Source organism: Macaca nemestrina, chromosome 13 (genome assembly GCF_043159975.1).
Source record: "Macaca nemestrina isolate mMacNem1 chromosome 13, mMacNem.hap1, whole genome shotgun sequence".
Classification (NCBI taxonomy): Eukaryota; Metazoa; Chordata; class Mammalia; order Primates; family Cercopithecidae; genus Macaca; species Macaca nemestrina.
The window spans coordinates 48,863,206-48,877,733 of record NC_092137.1 but is presented as its reverse complement, the minus strand read 5'-3'; the positions used below and the strand labels follow the sequence as shown (position 1 = coordinate 48,877,733).

Below are 14,528 nucleotides of genomic sequence, written 5' to 3'. Positions count from 1 at the left end.
AAACCTTTATTACAGAGGTCCCTACCTGTACACAAAGGAAAATAAGTGTCCTTATTTCTGAAGACACAGAGACACAAAAATCTGAACAAACAGGTCTTACTAAGTTCCCTCCAGTTTATTGCCATTATATCATATACTTTTTTCCTCTGATCATACTTCCATATGACTCTCCAGGAAAATACTTTTCCCTGTTTCTTTGGGTCTTCATTTCTAAAGATTCCTGTGTCGGCCAGGCGCGGTGGCTCAGGCCTGTAATCCCAGCACTTTGAGAGGCCGAGGCAGGCAGATCACGAGGTCAGGAGATCAAGACTCTCCTGGCTAACACGGTGAAACCCTGTCTCTACTAAAAATACAAAAAAATTAGCTGGGCATGGTGGCGGGCACCTGTGGTCCCAGCTACTCGGGAGGCTGAGGCAGGAGAACGGCATGAACCCGGGAGGTGGAGCTTGCAGTGAGCTGAGATCACACCACTGCACTCCATCCTGGGCAACAGAGCAAGACTACATCTCAAAAAAAAAAAAAAAAAAATTCCTGTTTCAGTAAAATGTACATTAAAATAAATTTGAATGATTTTCTCGTTAATCTGTCTTTTTCTAGGTGCCTCAACCAGAAATAGCAATGGGTGAGGAAAAGGTATTGATTTTTTCTCCCCTACAGTGGAAACAACCCAAATATCCATCAACAGACAAATGGAAAAAGAAAATGTGGTATATCCATTCAATAGACTATTATTCAGCAATTTTTTAAAAAAACGAAGACCTGATATATGTTACAACATGGATGACTCTTGAAAACACTATGCTAAGTGAAAGAAGCCAGTAACAAAAGACCACATATTATATAATTCCTTTCATATGAAATTCCAGAATAGGAAAATCCACAGAAAGAGAGAGTATATCAGTGGTTTCTTACGCCTAGGGGCTTGGAGTAGTGGAAATGGGGAGAATACTGCCCTGAGAATTAAAAAGTATGGGGTTTCTTTTTGAGGTGATAAAATGGTTCTAAATTGACTGTGATAATTGTTATACATATCCATGAATATACTAAACAAACCATTGAATTGTATACTTTAAATAGGTGAATCGTATACTGTGTTAATTATATCTCGAAGCTACTTTAAGAATATAAACATTCATGAATGAAGGACAAAAACTCCCCATTTGACTATATAATCACAGCTGTAGTGTTTTTTAAAAAGCAGTATTACTTTTAGTTGCTAGAGTTAAACTGCTACTAACATAATCTCTAGGCTGGAAACCTGAGAGACACCTTCAGCTAATGACCAAGTCCCACTGATTCTTCCATCATAACCTCTGACTTTTCCATGTTCTTACACTGCCATCCTCAGTCTGGGCTCTGGGCTCTGGGGACTTCACATCTGCCCTGCCCACTTTTACCATTTGCTTTTTCCAAATCAAACACATCTAGCTTTTAAACCCAATTATGGTTTTCTCAATAACCTTCTCAGAAGGCTAATGTCCCTCAGACCAAGTTTAGATTTTTCCTACTAGCATTCAGGATATTCTAATCTGCTTTCTACTCTGTCTCCCAACCCAGCTTCATTTCCTAGTACTATACATCCAATAAGAGAACACTTTGTTCAAGCCAGAGCTCTCTCTTCAGTGTCCCTTGTACATACTACATCCATTCATTTCTCTGCTTTTTATTGGGCTATTCTATTCTGATGCTTATTCTCCATATTTACCTGTATCCTACAAATCATTCAAGGCTCATTTCAAAACCCCACATCACCCATGAAGGATTTGTGGGGAACTCCAACTACAAATGATTTGTTACATTTCCTAGCCACCTCTAGCACTTACGATCTGTGCTGCATATCTTAGCATTTGATTTACGTGCTACTCATCTTAGCATTTGATTTACATTCCACATATTTTAGCATTTGATTTACCTGTCACATATTTTAGCTGTTGGTTTACCTACCATCTCATTGCATGTCTTTCTAGTTTTCCAAAAGAAACATCTCGTTTCAATAAGATCATTACTTCCTTAAGGACTATCACCTTTTCTGGTATCACTGAGATCATATAGTACAGTGCTAGACCCAAAATACACACTCAGAATTTCTAGAATTGCACTGCTGTTTTGATTAATTGTGAAGTGTAACTCACCATCTTATTTCCCATCATTTTACATACCTTTCTACTATAAATGCAATTAATAAACCCAAAGTCCAAAAGGTAAATACAGTACCTTATCATACTGACAGACAATTACATTATCCGTGTCAAACAGGTCTGGCACATCCTGTTCACTAACATCATCTCCAGAATTTAAAGGGTCCTAAAGATGAAAGATGATCACATTAAGGAATATTATGATGCTTTAAATTTTTTAAAGATAAAGAGACATATAGAAATAAAGGAACTTGGCCGGGAGTGGTGGCTCATGCCTATAATCCCAGCACTATGGGAGGCCTAGGCAGGCAGATTGCTTGAGGCCAGGAGTTCGAGACTTACTTGGGCAACATGGTGAAATCCCATCTCTACCAAACATACAAAAAATTAACTTGGCATGGTGGCACACACCTGTAATCCCAGCTACTCGGGAGAGTAAGATAGGAGAATCATCTGAGCCCAGTAAATTGAGGCTGCAGTGAGCCATGATCGCACCACTTCACTCAAGCCTGAGCAATAGACTGAGACTCCATCTCGAAAACCAAACCAAAACAAAACAAAGAAATAAAGGAACCTAGAGCAGCAGAATATAATTGTACTAAAAGTCAAACAGCCTGGTTTAAATTTACCCTGTTTGAGCCGGGTGCAGTGGCTCACATTTATAATCCCAGCACTTTGAAAGGCCGAGGCAGACGGATCACTTGAGGCCAGGAGTTCAAGACCAGCCTGGCCAACATGGTGAAACTCCGTCTCTACTAAAAATATAAATATTAGCTGGGCATGGTGGTGTGCTTGTAATCCCAGCTACTCAGGAGACTGAGGTGTGAGAATCATTTGAACCCAGGAGGTAGAGGTTGCAGTGAGCCAAGATCGCACCACTACACACCAGCCTGGGCAACAAAGGAAGACTCTGTCTCAAAAAAAGAAATAAAAAATAAAAAATAAATCCCTGTTTGGCCATTTAATAATTACAAGACTGACCTTAGGCAAGTTACTAATTCTCTCCATATCTCAGTTTCCTCATATCTAAAATCAGAATAGGAATAAGAACCATAGGACTTTGGGACTATTAAGATAAGGCAGGTAAGACTTAATATGATGCCTGGCACATATGTAAGGCTACCATAAATGATAGCTAATACTACTTATACACTTTTTAATAATCACACTCTACCTGGAGTTTATGACATTTATTAGAATTAGAGCAGATACTATATGTTTCTACCAGGCTGCCTTCTTTAACAGCCATTCCCACTCCCTAGATCACCTACTACCTCTACTTAAGACCAATACAAAAGCCCATTCCCAAATATTTATTATTGGTTTTAAATTACAGTTGAAGATTAAAAGTTTAAATCTAAGGATATATTAAGTCTTTTTTTTTTTTTTAGACAGAGTCGTGCTCTGTCGCCCAGGCTGGAATACAGTGGCGCTTCTTGGTTCACTACAACCTCTGCGTCCTGTGATTCTTTTGCGTCAGTCTCCTGAGTAGTTAGGTTTACAGGCATGTGCCACCATGCCCAGCTAATTTTTGTTTTATTAGTAAAGACAGGGTTTCAACATGTTGGCCCAAGCTGGCCTCGAACTCCAAACCTCAAATGATCCACCAGCCTCAGCCTCCCAAAGTGCTGGGATTACAGGCTTGAGCCACCATGCCCAACCCCAAATAAGTCTTATTTCAAAAGAGTAAAGAAAAGATTAATCTTGCTATTCCTTTTGGTTCCAAAGCATAATAAAGTAGAAATGTTATAAATTAATAAAGAAAGTCTCAGCTGAAAAGCCATCCTTACCTCTTCTACAATGTCTACTTGAGGATCTTCATTATCGCTACTGTTTGTGGCTGAATCCTCATTTGAAATACTGTCAGCTTCTTCTTCAAGTACCTTCAGATCTCCTGCATCAATAACCCCTAGAAATTCATTCTCATCTACATCTCTTGCACTTCCTGTTTCTTCATTGGAAGATGTATCACCGGTTCCATCGACTTGAATTATTTCACCAGTATCATCATCAGTAACCCGAATGCTTAAATCTACCCGTGAATTAGAATCCTAAATAGAGAAAGAAATACACTAAAGTTCAAGTCAAATAAGGCATATAAAATATTGAATCCAAATTTAAAATTAACAGACATTCCACAAATGGTCACTTCAAGCAAATTTCTGCCTTATGACATTAAAATCTGAATAAGCCTAGCATTTCTATGTAATGTAGGAATAATTTTTTAAATTATAAATAAAGTAACCACCTACTTACAATCATAGGGAGACAGCAAATCAGTTCATTACTTTCAGATAATATTTACCAGTTTTTATACATACCATCTAAATTTATATAGTACCTATTAGGATTTAACTATTTCATTTGACTTTAAACAATAATTCATTGAAATAGAAAAGACAAATGTCATTGTGCTTAATGGATAAATAAAAATGTAAAGGATTATACTAAGTGAAATAAGCCAAACACAGAAGGACAAACCTTAGATGATTCCACTTATATGAGGCACCTAGAATAGGCAAATTCACAGAAACAGAAAGTAAAATCGAGGTTACTAGGGGCTATGAAGAGGGGAATGAAAAGTTATTGTTTAATGAGTACAGAGTTTCTGTTTGAGAAGACGAAAAAGTACTGGAAATACAGAGTGGTGATGGTTGTACAACACTGTGAATGTATTTAGTACCACTGAAATGTACACCTAAAAATGGGTAAAATGGCAAATTTTTATGTTATAGATAATTCACTGCAACAAAAGTAAAAAATATATAAAGGAAATTTAGTAATCACCTCTGGTCACATAGATGGCTATTATTTTATCATTACCTTCATCCAGCACAGTTAACAAATAAACCCCTCTGCTAAGTATTTTATAGGCATTTTCTTATTTATTTATTTATTTTTTGAGACAGACTCTCGCTCTGTCGCCCAGGCTGGAGTGCAATGGCACAATCTCGGCTCACTGCAAGCTCCGCCTCCCAGGTTCAGGAAATACTCCTGCCTCAGCCTCCTGAGTAGCTGGGACTACAGGCGTCCGCCACCACATCCGGCTAAGTTTTTGTATTTTTAGTGGAGATGGGGTTTCACCGTGTTAGCCAGGATGGTCTCAATCTCCTGACCTCATGATCTGCCCACCTCGGCCTCCCAAAGTGCTGGGATTACAGGCATGAGCCACAGCACCTGGCCTGCACTCTTCACTTTTCAATGTAGGGTTCTATGTTGGTCATACCATACTACCCACCCCCCAATTAATTTGTCATAGATAGGACAAAGATCAATAAAATGTCAAGCTCCTTAAGATCAGGGGCTGTTTTATGATTATATATGTTACAGAATCTATAGCAGTAGTTCTTAACCACTGTGGAAAAGTCAGAGGCCCCTTGAAAACTTGATGAAAGCTCCAGATGCTATAATGCTGGTTGTTTTGGAAATCCATACATATGTTGACACACATATTGCATAAACAACAGGTTACATTAACTTTAAGACTGAAGTATAGAAGTGTAGCCCAAGTACATGGAAAAGATGACTTTCCATCCTTTACAATCAGAAATACAAAGGTCATACTAAGTGAAATAAGGCAAACACAGAAGGACAAATCTTATATGATTCCACTTATATGAAGTACCTAGAACAGGCAAATTCATAAAAACAGAAAGTAAAATCAAGGTTAACAGGGGCTATGAAGAGGGGAATGAAGAGTGATATAGCACCCAAAGAGCCTTCATCAAATCAGTCTGGAAAGTCTTGGGAATTTTAAGAGTCAAGAAGGCTACTAACAGAAGCCAAGAAGTTTTACTAAGATTTGAACAGATGCCCTCTATTTATATTTCTTCTGAGTTTGCAAGTCATAGGTGATGTTTAATACAATAATACTTAAGATACAACTTTAATAATCTCAATAACTTAAGATACTTTAATAATATGCATATACTCAACTTAGTTTTTGAGTGGACAACTGCCCTTCTAGGGTTCAAACCCATATGAATATTACCAATAATGAACTCTCAAAAAAGTATACCCAACAAATAATGCTGTGTAGAAAAATTCCAATTAATAGACCAAAATTATGTAAGTTTACATGTAATTAATTTTACTACATTGGAAACAGATTTCCTTCACAGATGAAATATAAGGAATACCACATGTATACAATAATTAGTGACTATGTGCTCAAAAATGAAAATGTCCAAATTACATAAATAAGATAAATTTGTACTCTGCTATGAATAAATTAGAGAAATCTTAGAGGGCCCACTGCCCATAATGTAAAAGCTGAAAAGAATGCTACTATCACACTAACAATGAACAAAAGCTGGATAAATTTACAAAATCACAACTTTTCTTGAAGCAGCCTGAAATCCAAGGAGGGACACCCCTTACAGATGGGACATACAAACATAACTCTCTATAAGAAGAGTAATGCCTATTTCCAACTATAAATACTATTTACCTCAGTCTCTCCTTTATTTATATAAGATGTCTGACATTCAGTCAAAAATGAGGCCGGGCACAGACACTCATGCCTGTAATCCCAGCACTTTGGGACACCAAAGCTGGCAATCGCTTGAGCCCAGAAGTTCAGGACTAGTCTGGGAAACATAGCAAGATCCTATCTCTACAAAAAATACACACACAAAAAAAAAAATTAGCTGGGAGTGGTGGTGCATGCTGAGGACATGGAGGCAGGAAGATCACCTGAGCCCAGGAAGGTTGAGGCTACAGTGAGCTGTGATTGCACCACTGCACTCCAGCCTAAGTGACAGAGTGAGACGCTTCTCAAAAATAGTAATACAAACCAAAAGCAACAAAAACCAACCATCACACTGCAAAGCAATCAAGAGAACCAGACTCAGAGATAGTTAGAAATGTCAGACTATGATTGATACACCAAATAATTTAGTGAAAAAAGTGGAAAAAAATCCATGAACAAATAAATAATTTCAGCACAGATAACAAGTTTGGGGAGTTAGGAAAAGAAAGAAAAAAGAAAAACAAGAATTTTAACAAAAAATTCTAAAAATAAAAACCACAATATCAGAGTAAAAATTTCATCTGAAGGGGTCATTAGTAGATGTGACAGAGCAAAAAAGAATCAAAAACATTCAGGAAAACACAAAAAAGGAAGAACACAGACACACACACACACACACACACACACACACACCCTGACAAGTTGATTAACAACTATATTAAATATAAATGGCCTAAACATCTCATTTAAAAGATAGAGATTATCAGACTGGATTAAATTAGCAAGACCCAACCATACACTGTCTATCTGGGAGGCTAAGGTGGGCAGATCACAAGGTCAGGAGTTCAAGAGCAGCCTGGTCAATATGGTGAAACCCCATCTCTATTAAAAATATTTTTAAAAAATTAGCTGGGCATGGTGGCACATGCCTACAATCCCAGCTATTCAGGAGGCTGAGGCAGGAAAATTGCTTGAATCCAGGAGGCGGAGCTTGCAGTGAGCCAAGATCGCGCCACTGCACTCCAGTCTGGGCGACAGAGCAAGACACTATCAAAAAAAAAACAAAAAAAAAAAAGGGAAGAAAGAAAGAAACTCACTTTAAATACAGTGACACAGGTAGGTTAAAAGTAAATGAACAGAAAAAACACATACCATGCAAACACTAATCAAAATAAACCTAAAACTGCTCTATTAATATCAGAAAATGTAAAGTTCAGAAGCAGAAATATTATCAGAGATAAATAAAAAACATTAAATAATAATAAAGGGATCAATTGAAGAAGATGACTATCCTAAATACTTATATACCTACAAACATAGCTTCAAAAATAAACTAAAAAGTAATAAAAGTAAAAGAAGAAATAGACAAATCTACTATTACAGGTAAAGGCTTAAAATTCCTCTCTCAGCAGTCAATAGAAAAAGTGGACTCAAATTCAGTGAAGATACGGAAACCCTAGACAATGCAATCAACCAACTTGACCTAATTAATATCTAGAGAATACCCCACCCAAAAATAGCCAAATAGCTTCAAGAGCACACATCATGTTTGCCAAGATAAACCATATTCTGAAACACAAAACAAACCCTGACAAATTTAAAATATACAAAGTATACTCTCTGACCACAAAAGAATTACACTAGAAACCAATAACAGAAAGATATCTGAAAAATTTCCGAAATATTTAAAAATTAAACAACACAATTCTAAATACCCAATGGTCAAAGACTAAATCATAAAAGAAATTAGAAAATAATTGTAATTGAATGCAAATGAAAACATAATGTCCAAACTTTTGAGATATACCCAAATCAGTGCCTAGGGGGAAATTTATATCATTAATTATATCAGAAAATAAGTATGTCTCAAATCAATGGCCTAATATTCCACCTTAAGAAACTAGAAAAAGAAGGACAAAATAAGTCCAAAGTAAACAGAAGGAAGGAAATAATAAAAATTTTAAAAGGGAAAAACAGTGAAATTACAAACCGAAAAAAAAAAAAAGAGATAGAGAGAAAAATCAGTAAGGCCAAAAGTTCATTCTTTGAAATTATCAATAAAAGTGAAAAACCTGGCCAGGCAGGGTGGCTCACACCTGTAATCCCAGCACTTTAGCAGGCCAAGGCAGGCGGATCACTAGAGGCCAAGAGTTGGAGACCAGCCTGGCCAACATGGTGAAATCCAGTCTCTACTAAAAATACAAAAATTAGTCAGGTGTGGTGGCGTACACCTGTAATCCCAGCTAGTCGGGAGGCTGAGGTATGAGAATCACTTGAACCCAGGAAGCACAGATTGCAGTGAGCCAAGATCACACCACCTGAACTCCAGCCTGAGCAACAGAGCCAGACTGTCTCAAAAAAAAAAAAAAAATTGAAAAACCTCTAGCATGACAGAGAGAGAAAGAGAGAGAGACAGACAGACGACACAAGCAAACAGTATTAATAATTAAAGAAGGGATGTTACATAGATCCTAGAGGCATTAAAATAATATATTATCAACTTTCAATAAATTTTACAACTTAAGTAAAATGGATAAATTCATTGAAAGAAATTACCAAAATTTACTCAAGAAGAAACAGATAACCTAAAGAGACGTATCAGTTAAAGAAATTTAATTCCATTAAAAACCTTCCCACAAAGAAAAATTCTAAATTCAGAAAGCTAAAAACTCTATCAGAAAACAGGAGAGATACAGATATATAGCAATTCATTTTATGAAACTAACATTATCCTAATATCCAGCACAAAATAAGAAAACTACAGACCAGTATTCCTCATGAACATAGAAGCAAAAATCCACAACGCAATTTTAGCAAATTGAATCCAGCAATGCATAAAATGAATAACACAACATTACAAAAGGAAGTTTATCCTGAGAATGCATTTGAAAGTTGAACATTCAAAAGTCAGTGTATCTCACCATATCAAAACATGAAAGAAGAAAACCCATTTGTTTCAATAGATATAGGGGAAAATTGTTTAAACCTAACGTCAACTCATGATTTAAAAAAACAAACTATATTAAAGAAAACTTTTTCCATCTGATAAAGGATATCTACCAAAAAAAAAAAAATTAAAACCATACAGCTAACATAGTACTTGATGAAAGATAGAATGCTTTCCCCTTAAAATCAGGAACGAGATTTCTGCTCTCAGCACTCTTATTTAATTTTGTACCGGAAGTCCTAAATCAGCGCAATAAGCCAAGAAAAAAAAAGCTATGGGAAGAAATATATATATATACCCATATTTATATATATACTTTATAAACATATATATATAAAACATAATGTCCAAACTTTTGAGATGTACCCAAAGCAGTGCCTAGAGGGAAATTTATAGCATTAAATTTATGCTATAATATGTGTGTGTGTGTGTGTGTATTTTTTTTTTTTTTTTTTTTTTTTTTGACACAGAGTCTGGCTCTGTCACCCAGGCTGGAGTGCAGTGGTGCAGTCTCCACTCACTGCAAGCTCTGCCTCCCAGGTTCACGCCATTCTCCTGCCTCAGCCTCCCGAGTGGCTGGGACTACAAGCGCTCACCACCACGCCCAGCTAATTTTTTGTATTTTTAGTAGAGACAGGGTTTCACCATGTTAGCCAGGATGGTCTCTCTCTCCTGACCTCGTGATCCACCCGCCTCGGCCTCCCAAAGTGCTGGGATTATAGGCGTGAGCCACTGCTCCCGACCCCAGAAGAAATATTTTTTTATTCATCAAAATAGATTACAGTCTACATAACGCAACCCCAAAGGGTCTACAAAACAACTACTAAAATTATTAAGTGGGTTTAACAAGGTCACAGGATATTAGGTCAATTTACAAAATTCAACTGCATGTCTTATAGTAGCAATAAACAATTAGAAATTGAAATTTTAAAACACTACCTTTAGACCAGGTGTGGGGGCTTATGCCTGTAATCCCAGCACTTTGGGAGGACAAGACAAAAGGATCGCTTGAGTTCAGGAGTTCAAGACCAAACTTATCTCTACTAAAAATAAAAATGTTTAAAAATTACCCAGGTATAGTGTTGTGTACCTACAGTCCCAGCTACTCAGGAGGCTGAGGCAGGAAAATTACTTGAGCCTGGGAGATTAGGGCTGCAGTGAGCTATGTGAGCTATGACCTGCCACTGCTCTCCAGCCTGGGCAACACAGCAAGACGTTGTCTCAAAATATAAAAATAAAAATAATTTTTAAAATGTTTATTATACAGCATTTTATGTTTTAAAAAATTATTTTTATAAAATCCATTTTTACATTAGAGATCTCAAAATGGGAAAATAACAATGTTTTACACTTTAATACTTGTAGGCAGATTGTTTTAGGACAAGTAAAATAAACATATTTGAAGGATTAAGTTTCAGTTTTGATTGATTGATTGAGATAGGATCTCAGTCTATTGCCCAGGGTTAAATGCAGTGGCCCAATCTCAGTTCGCTGCAGCCTTGACCTCCTGGACTCAAGCGATTCTCCCACCTCAGTCTCCCGAGTAGCTGGAACTACAGGAGGGGAGCGCCATGCCCAGCTCATTTTTTTGTATTGTTTATATTGATGGGGTTTTGCCATGTTGTCCAGGCTGGTCTTGAACTAGTGGACTCAAGCAATCCTCCTTCCTCAGCCTCCCAATGTGCTGGGATTACAGCCATGAGCCACTATGCCCAGCCAAGTTTCAGTTTAGAATGTGTAATATTTTAATACATCTACAAGGGAAACCTCTTTCCTAAATGGAACTTCTCTTTTTTTTTTTTTTAACTTGTACTTTAGGTTCAGGGGTATATGTACAGGTTTGTTATGTAGGTAAACTATGTGTCATGGGGGTTTAGTTTACAGATAATTTCATCACCCAGGTAATAAGCACAGTACTCAACAGGTATTTTTTCTGATCCTCTCCCTCCTCCCACACTCCACCCTCAATTATTCCCGTGTTCATTGTTCCCCTCCTAGTATCCATGTGTTCTTGTTGTTTAGCTCCCACTTATAAATGAGAACGTGGTAGTTGAAAATAAATTTAAAAAATTATATACCTTTAAAGCATCAAGAGAAAAGCAACTCACCTACGTATAAGGAATCCCCAATAAGTGTTCTGGCAGATTCCTCAGCAGAAGTTTGAAGACCACAAGGCAGTGGGATGACATATTTAAAGTGTTTAAAAAAAAAAAAATCAACCAAGATTTCTGTATCTGGCAAAATTATTTTTCAAAAATAAGGGAAGGAGTTGCTTCCAATCTCTCTCTCCCACTGCAAAACCCAGCTAGAGTAGTTCCTATTGCCATGGATCTCCTTGAATAAATTCTGCCTTACCATCCTTTAAAAAATGAAAGATAAATTAAGACATTCCTAGATAAAAACCAAGGGAATTCATTATCATTAGATTTTCCCTACAAGAAATACTAAAAGGAGTCCTTTAAATTAAAATGAATAGATGCTAGATAGTAACTTGAAGCTACACAAAATGTAAAATTATCTGGTAAAGGTAAATAGATGGACAAATACAAAAATCAGTGTTAACATAATTTTAGTTTATAATTGATTTTATTCTTCTACATCATTTAAAAGACAAAAGCATAAAAAAATCTATGTTAATGGGTAAATAATATATAAAGAAGTAATCTGTAACAACAATAAGACAAAGTGGGGGAGGGCGAAGTTGTAAAGGAGTAAACTTTCTGTATGTGATTGAATTTAAGTGGGTATCTGATTAAAAGAGATTATTACAAGCCTAAAATATTATATGTAATACCCATGGTAACCACAAAGAAAATATCTATAGAATGTTCACAAAGGAAATGAGAAGGGAAACCAAAAATCAATTATACACAAAGGAAGGTAACATAGGAGGAAATCACAGAAAACCTAAATACATATAGAAAACAGCAAAACGGCAAGAGTTAGTTCTTCCCAATTAGTAATTACTGTAAATGCAAATGAATTAAATTCCCGAATCAAAAGACATAGTTTAGGAGAATGGATAAAATATAAGATCCAATTATATGCTCTCTATAAGAGATTAAATATCTAGGACATGAATAGGCTGAAAGTGAAAAGATGGAAAAATAAAGTCCATGCAAATGATAACCAATAGAGCTGCAATGGTTATGTTACCACTAGAAAAAATGGATTTTAGGTCAAAAACTGTTATTTAAAAAGGAAAAAAAAAAATTTAAGTTACATAATGAAAAAAGAATCAATTTACCAAGAAGATATAACAGTTATAAATACATGTGCACCAAACATTAGATCTCCTAAATATATGCAACAGGCCGGGTGCAGTGGCCCACGCTTGTAATCCCAGCACTTTGGGAGGCTGAGGCAGGCGGATTACTTGAAGTCAGGAGTTCGAGATCAGACTGGCCAATATGGTGAAACCCTGTCTCTACTAGAACTACAAATATTAGCCAGGAGTGGTGGTGGGTGCCTGTAATCCCAGCTACTCAGGAGGCTGAGGCAGGAGAATCACCTAAACCCAAAGGCAAAGGTTGCACTGAGCCAAGATTGTGCCACTGCCTACATCCCCAGCAACAGAGTGAAACTCTGTCTCTCAAAAAAAAAAAAAAAAAGTCTGGGGATGAAGTAAAAACAATGGGGAGGGAAATGTATACCTATAAATGCCTACATTTTAAAAGATCAATCTCTAACAGTTTAACTTTATATCTAAAAAACTATAAAGAACAAATCAAACCTAAAGCTAGCAGAATGAAATAAATAATAACATTAGAGAAAAAGAAAACACAGAAATGAGAAACAACAGAGAAAAATCGACAAAACCAAGAGTTGCTTCTTCAAAAAGATCAATAAAATTGATAAACCTTTATAACTAGACTTATAAGAAGAAGAGAAGACTCAACTAAAATTATCAACGAGGATCAGCCACGGTGGCTCACGCCTGTAATCACAGCACTCTGAGAGGCTGAGGCAGGTGGATCACTTGAGGCCAGGAGTTGTAGACCAGCCTGGCTAGCATGGCAAAACCCCAACTCTACCAAAAATAAAAAAATTAGCTGGGCATAGTAGAGCACACCTGCAATCCCAGCTACTCAGGAGGCTGAGGCACAAGAATCATTTGAACTCAGGAGGCAGAGGTTGCAGTGAGCTGGGATCACACCACTGCACTTCAGCCTGGGCAACAGAGAATGTTTCAATAATAATAATAATAATAATAATAATAATAAAACAAAATTATAAATAAAAGAGGGGACATCATTACCAATTTTACAGAAATATAAAGAACTTTAAGAGAAAACTATGAACACTTACACCACAACAAATCAGATAATCTATTTTAAAAATTAACAAACTCCTAGAAATACACAATCTAGACTGAATCAGAATAGAAAATCTTAATAAGTATATTGATTGGAAAGTAGACTGAATAAGTAATCAAAACCCTACCTACAAAGAAAAATCCAGAACCAAATGGCTTCACTAGAAAATTATACCAAACATTTAAAGATGAATACCAATCACCCTCAAACTCTTCCAAAAAATGGAAGAACAAAATATCTCCAAACTTATTTCACGAGGCCAGCATTACCCTGATACCAAAGCCAGACAAAGACAAAACATAAAAATGACAGACCAATACTTCTGATGAATATTCGTGTAAAAATCCTCAACAAAATACTGGCAAATAGATATAATAGCACATTATAAGAATCCTACACCATGGCCAAATGAGATTTATTCCTGGGATGCAAGGATAGTTCAACATAAAAAAAACAATCATGCTGAATGGTAAATCCCTGAAATCTCTTCTCTAAGATTAGAAAGAAGGAAAGGACAAATACTTTCACCACTTCTAATCAACACAGTAATAAAAAAAAAAGTACTAGCTAGGACAATCAGGCAAGTAAAATAAATAAAAGACATCAAAATTAGAAAGGAAAAACTAAACTAACATTATCTCTGTTTACAGATGTAC

General features: G+C 36.3%; 1 protein-coding gene across 2 annotated transcripts in view; it reads right to left on the bottom strand.

Moving 5' to 3' along the window:
* The window catches only part of LOC105465002 (general transcription factor IIA subunit 1 like), a 60,904-nt gene that overhangs the window by 5,693 nt on the left and 40,683 nt on the right, over positions 1-14,528 (bottom strand). For both annotated transcript variants that reach the window (XM_071076672.1, XM_011713178.2), the window contains exons 7-8: positions 3,929-4,189; positions 2,215-2,304 (exon numbers count right to left, since the gene is read on the bottom strand). In XM_071076672.1, the coding sequence (XP_070932773.1) occupies positions 2,215-2,304; positions 3,929-4,189 (351 nt within the window). The remainder of the gene's footprint in view (positions 1-2,214; positions 2,305-3,928; positions 4,190-14,528) is intronic.